The 6,631-nt window shown below is 47.0% G+C and overlaps 1 protein-coding gene across 1 annotated transcript; it reads right to left on the bottom strand.

Annotated features, from left to right (window-relative positions):
- Nucleotides 1-2,117: 2,117 nt before the first annotated feature.
- LOC142835802 (granzyme C-like) lies at nt 2,118-6,631 on the bottom strand. Its single transcript, XM_075949581.1, has 5 exons — nt 6,533-6,631; nt 4,609-4,759; nt 4,046-4,181; nt 3,621-3,881; nt 2,118-2,365 (listed from the first exon to the last, which is right to left on the bottom strand). The coding sequence occupies exons 1-5, from the start codon at nt 6,585-6,587 to the stop codon at nt 2,222-2,224; spliced, it is 747 nt and encodes a 248-aa protein (XP_075805696.1). The 5' UTR covers nt 6,588-6,631; the 3' UTR covers nt 2,118-2,221.

The following is a 6,631-nucleotide window of genomic DNA, read 5'->3' on the forward strand; positions in this document are numbered from 1 at the left end:
TATGAGTGCAGACGAAGATGTCAGGTTCCTCTACTGCTTTCCATCTTAGTCCTTTGAGATGGGGTCCCTCCCTGAACCTGGAACAGACTGTTTTGTTGAGGCTGCTAGCAGCAAGCATCAGCAGGCTTCCTGTGTCTACACTAGGTTGCAGCCGCATCAACCCCACTCAGCATCTTTATGCTGGTGCTGGGATCTGAACTCAGATTCTCCTGCTTGTTCACATAGTGCTCACACCCACTGAACCATATCCTCACCATCCTAAAATGAAACTTTAAGTGTTTGTTGTTATTGAGAAGAAGTCTCTTCTCAGTTCCACTGCTTTGTCCTTGTGTCACCATCCTTGACAGCTGCTATGTTAGGTCGCATGGTTTGCATGTAATACCTTCTCTGTTATCACTTTTATGAACACTCGCAAATTCTGAAAGGTTTGACAGAGTGTTGTATTTACCTGACAAAAAGTAGCTGTCTGCTCCCTTTCAGTTGAGTGATCTTCTCTCTTTTTTGAGTTGTATTATGTTCTATCATGGTATAGAAGCCATGCTGCAATTAAAAATAATAATAGATAGGGAACTATATTTATTTTTATTATGAAAATTGAAAAGAAAATAGAAAGATTTGAGTATTTCTACACATCAGCTGCGGATGCAGTGCAGAGTGAGAGCTGACTGTAAAACGGTGGCTGGATGGTGGTCTGTGAGGCAAGATTGTGGTGTGTGTGTCTTAATGATCAAAGGAATGCTTACTAGTTTTCCAAATACCATTAAAAACCCATTCTGCCAGGTAGATTAAAATTTCATTGATAACATCTGTTTGCTTTGCTAAGTCACCAGGAGCACGTGAAAATAGGGTGGTGCCAGTTTGACTGTCTTCACTTGGAAGATAAAACACTGGCAGCATCACACTGAAGTCAGGCATGTTTCACAATTCCAAGAACACACACATATTCATTTTGCACAGCACTGGAACATGTTGTCATCAACAAACTTCATGCTCAAGAGCTATAAAATGTAGTTACACACACACACACATGTGCACACACACACACACACACACACACACACACACACACACGGAATAATAGCAGAGAGAAGAAGATTGGTAGTGGTGTGAGTCAATTCCTGCCCCAGCAATGGACTTGCTCCATCAAAGCCATATTTCCTAACATCCCCAAACAACATCATCAACCAGGAACCAGGTGCTCAAATACATGAGCCTAGAGGGAACATAGTCACTAAAAACCACCACAGAAAGGTGGCATGGGACACAAATACAGAACAGAAACTCTATATTCCCTAAGCCCACAGAGAATGGTGATGGCAGATGTCTGACATAGTGCAGGACAATGGAGGAATACCAGTAGGATTGATTCCCCAACACGAACAAGAAGACCTTGTGTTCTTGTGTCTGGTCTGTGTTTTTCGGGGCTTGGTGAAAAGCAATGTCCTGGAGAAGCAGAGAAGTTGAGTCTTGTTGAATTGAAGCACTTCCTTTCCCAGCTACAGAACATCAGTACAGATGTTAGGGAGCCCAGTAAGCTCTATGGAAACAGGAAGGGGTGGGAGATACCTCCATAGATTAGAGGAATCTGAAGCTGTCTGTGTTTAAGGCATTTACTGCCTCTGATTCTACTCCAATATGTGCTCAAGGGAGCAAAGCAGGGGGGTTTTGAACACCTTCACCGTGCAGCTGTGGGAGGAGCCCAAGAGTTTCTCTCCAGGGGGAGTCTGAATATGGGCTCATCTTTTGTATGAGATGCCACCAAGTACTGATTGGAGATTAGATGTCATTGAGGTCACTTGCTCAAGAAATCCTAGGCTCAGATCAGGCTCCCTTCTTCAGTACCCATGGTTCTTTCCCCCACTTTTCTTCCATATGACACAGAGGAGGAAAAGAGTTCGCCCTGAGACCCAAGACAAGAGAAACCCACGCTCAGCTTTGAGCCAGTCACAAGGGCAGGCACTGCACAGTGGGCAAGTTAAAAGGAGCTGCTCAGTGGCCTCGCCTGAGCTTTGGGCAAGGTGTGTGTATGGAGTTAGGGTGAGCAAAGAGCAAAAGTGTGACATTGGCTGGCTAAGCACAGAGATAATCCCCGTGAAATGAAACCAGTTTTTTGATTCTGCAAAGAGACCTTTATTGAGATGCTGACTTCTGTCCTGGGACAATCCTGGACTCTGCCTTAGGGAAGATGGTGAGTCAGGGAGAGATCTGGTTTGCTCTGTAGTTAGCTGCGTTTCATCATTTTCTTTATCCAGGATAGGAAACTTGACACTCTGGTGAAGACACATGGAGCTGAACCATTTTTATCCCCAAGGGAGACAATGCCTGCAGCTGCTTTTTTACACACGAGAGGCCCTCCAGAATCCCCCTGTGAAAGGAGAAGGGTCACAGGGTGTAAGTGGAGACCATTCATTTCCTGGCCGCCCAGACCCACATAATAACACAGAAACTATATTAATTACAACACTCTTTGGCCAATAGCTTAGGTGTATTTCTAGCTACACATATATCTTAAAGTAACCCATTTCTATTGATCTTTGTATGACCATGAGGTTGTGGCCTACTGGTGGCTGCCATCTTTCTCCTGTGGCAGCTACATGGTACCTCCCTGACTCTGCCGACTTTCACTCTGTATCTCGGCTCGGATTTGGCTTTACTCTCTCTACTAAGCCAACAGCCAAACCTGCTTCTTGATGCATGATTATTAAGAACACAGACTCAGAAATTTGGGTTCAACCTGAAGATCCAAAAAGGAAAGAAGCCAGCCACAGGCTCTTACCTCAACCTCTGTCTGAAATGGAGACCCTACCTCCTGGAATCTCAGAAGGATATAGCCTCTGAGAGCTATCTCCTCCCGTTTTATATTCCTCTCTAGGACTGGGATTAAAGGTGCGTGTTCTTGTGTCTACTGGGATTAAAGGTGTGTGTTACCCTGTCTGTAAGACTGAGCAGTGGAAATGTTTCACTCTCAGCTCTTCAGGCAGTCTTTATTTATTAAAATATAATTAAAATGCCACTACAACAGGGACTGAGCAGTTCACCGTAGTCCCAGCCTCTCTCTCACGTCAAGGCTCCTCTTCAAAGTGCATGAATTGTGTGCTCTGCTTGTGGGAGATCAGAGGACAGGCCTGGGGTCCCTGGGTTTCTCACTGTGATTATGGACATGGTTACTGCTTCATCTCCCTCCTGAGCCTGGCCTCTGCCCTTTCTCCACTGTGATCCACTCCCTATGAAGGTGTGTGGGACCCTCAGCTCCAGGCTATTATTAAAGAACATGGGGACAGGTGAGTGAACCCGATGTGAGCATGGAGGAGCAGTCCATTGACAAATGTGGGTGCCTGCTCTGAGGAGACCTCTGCTTATGATGATAACACACAGATGGAGCTCTGCTTTCTAAAGCCTGGGCCTGGGAGTCTGGAGGGCTGTGCAAATCCTGCTTTGTACCAGCTGCCTTCACGAAGGCTCCTTGTCAGCTCTGAAACCCTAGCTAGTTACTGTGACTGCTGCTCCGAGGGAGTAAAATCATAACCAGTGGGCAAAGGAGTATTTTGATGTTTGGTCTCAAGGTCCCAGATTGCTTTTCCCCTCCCATGCAACCCAGAGAGGAGGACAATTCAACTTACCTCAGAAGCAGTACTATTGATATTTGGGTCCCCCACACAGATCTGAATGGTTTTGTTGTAACGACGTGGAAAGCGGGACTCACACTCCTCATCCTTCTGGACTGTCAGCTTTACCTCTTGCAATGTATCTGAGAGGTCACCCTTCGGAGCCAACTTTCCCCAACCAGCCACATAGCACACATCCCCTGGATTCACAAGGACATTGCTCCTGGGCAGGTTGAGAGTCCTCACAGCTTTAGTCCTCTTGGCCTTCCTCTCCAGCTGTGAGTGAAGAAGCAAGAGAGAGCATCTCAACCATAAGCCTGTTGGCCTGGGACCCTTTGAGAATCCCAATGACAGGTAAGGAAGGAACAGAATGAGAGCAGGAGGGGAGGGACAATCCCTGCAGCATGCAGAGCACAGAGAGCTGTGGGAGAAGTTCTCACCTTTAAGAGCATGATGTCACTGGAGCCATCCTTACGACTGAAATATGGATGTGGAATGGCTTTAGCCACAGGGATGATCTGCTGGGTCTTCTCCGGGAAGCTGATGTTGTGGGCTCCTAGAGTGACGTTCATTGCTCTGCAGAGAGCAGAGTGCAGATGGGAGATGTGGAGTGAGAGAGGACACAGTGCAGGAGCTGTAAGAGGCTGTGTGGGCAGGGTGGGGCTCTAGCTGAGGGGACTGAGGAGACAGAAGGGCCTCAGGGTGTGAACTACTGCTCTTTGCTCCTCAAGGACACTAGACTCCTGAGGGTTCCTTTTGCTTCTAGGCAATACACAAAGTTTGCAGTGACTCTTTCACTTTCAACCTCGGTCACTGCTTTAGTCTGACCAGTGTAGTTGCTTCTAGCTCTGACCTCTCACCCTTTGAACTCAGTTTCCCTGTTGTCATCCTTCCATTGTCACAGCCCTGACCTCTAGTGAGCTCTCAGAGGAGCAACCACAAGTAGAAGATAGAAACTCCTGTTGGGGTCTCAGAAATCATGGGCCTAGCTCCTTCTCCTCACCTTCCCCTGCAGTGAGCAGCTGTCAGCACAAAGTTGTCTTTTACCAGGAAGCCTCCGCAGCTATCACTTCTGCCATTATCTTTCACAAATTCAATATATGCCATGTAGGGGCGGTAGTGAGGCTTGACCTCATGGCCCCCGATGATCTCCTCTGAAAGAAAAGGCGAGAATATGGGGTTTCTGCAAGCAGCAGATTAGTTAGGAGGGAAGATCTAGGGAGAGGTGATGGGGTGAGTTCTACAGTTCCCCAAGACTGTTGTAGACAGAATTCCTTGCACATAGAATGATCTTTGTTGAATCTGAAATCTCAGTGCCCTGTTCTGAGAAGGGGTGGGTAGAATTTGTCCTCCAGCCCCTGCTTTACAAAAACATGGAAGGACAAACTTCTTTCTTCATGATGCTAGAGACCTAGGGGATCTTGAGTGGCTCATGTTAGTCTTTCTTGGGTAATGGGTCTCCGGACGCCTCTCCTGTCTTGATTTCTGCTAATTTTGTCACCTTTTACCCCAAGGTCTTTAGAGAGGGATTTTCTAAAGTTCTCCTGCTCTGGTGCTCATCATATCCTAGGTTCTCAGTAAATGAATTAGCTGCATGGAAGAATGATTTTTACTTAGCTGGAGGGATGGTGACTCGGAGGGATTGTCTAAAGTTCTCCTGCCCATCATGGAAATGCTTAGCCTGCTTGGAAGAATGGTTTCTACTTAGCTAGAGGACTGGTGGTTCAGAGCTCATGGGATTCAGAGCCTAGGGGACAGTGGAGGAGTGTGCTGGCATAAAGGGAATAGTTGTTGACCTGAAGGAAGAAGTGGAGAAGCCAACCAAAACTGGACTTCAAAGCTAGCGGAGTGTGAAATGCTGGCATCTTTCATCATGGGCCTCTTTCTTCAACAACCTGAGGGTACAGGTTACTAAATAATGCTAATATTCTTGAGCTGATGGCATCCTCCATGGCAGGATGGTAATTAAAGCTGTCCTTGGTCTGGGCTCAGATAACTTTAATGATGTACCTTTTAGTTTTATTTCGTTCTCTGCTACTTTTCTTTTTTTTCTTTTTTTTCATGATTTTCCTGCATGTTTCTTTATTTCTTTTTTTAATTTTTTTAATTTATTTATTTATTAAAGATTTCTGCCTCCTCCCCCCCACCGCCTCCCATTTCCCTCCCCCTCCCCCGATCAAGTCCCCCTCCCTCATCAACTCGAAGAGCAATCAGGGTTCCCTGACCTGTGGGAAGTCCAAGGACCACCCACCTCCATCCAGGTCTAGCAAGGTGAGCATCCAAACTGCCTAGGATCCCCCAAAGCCAGGACGTGCAGTAGGATCAAAAACCCATTGCCATTGTTCTTGAGTTCTCAGTAGTCCTCATTGTCCGCTATGTTCAGCAAGTCTGGTTTTATCCTATGCTTTTTCAGACCCAGGCCAGCTGGCCTTAGTGGGTTCCCCATTGTCTCAGTGTGTGGGTGCACCCCTCGCGGTCCTGAGTTCCTTGCTCGTGCTCTCTCTCCTTCTGCTCCTGATTTGGACCTTGAGATTTCAGTCTGGTGCTCCAATGTGGGTCTCTGTCTCTGTCTCCTTTCATCGCCTGATGAAGGTTAATATTCAGGAGGATGCCTATATGTTTGTCTTTGGATTCACCTTCTTATTTAGCTTCTTATTTGCTACTTTTCTTTTATGAGATGATCCACTCCCCAGGTGACACAAAGAGCAGGGAGAAGCTAGTGCCTACCATGTCCTCTGAGGACACCGCCCTTCTTCAGACCTTGTTGAGGATCTAGCCAGTGACAGGCTTCCAGGTCTGGATTGACCTGGGACCTGAGGCTCAGGAAGCTCCTGGTTCAGTGCAGAAAGTTCCTGACTAGAGCTGAGCAGAGACTCCACAGAGGTATTATGGGATGGAATCTCTCTAGGACAGGGGAGTTCACTCACCTGCATTAGCTCCAAGCGGCAGAAGAAAAGTCAGGAGAATCAGGACTGCTGCCATCTTCCCAGGAAGGCTGCTCAGGTTGGAGGAGGGCAGAGTGGACA

Source organism: Microtus pennsylvanicus, chromosome 15 (assembly GCF_037038515.1).
Source record: "Microtus pennsylvanicus isolate mMicPen1 chromosome 15, mMicPen1.hap1, whole genome shotgun sequence".
In the NCBI taxonomy this organism is placed as follows: domain Eukaryota; kingdom Metazoa; phylum Chordata; class Mammalia; order Rodentia; family Cricetidae; genus Microtus; species Microtus pennsylvanicus.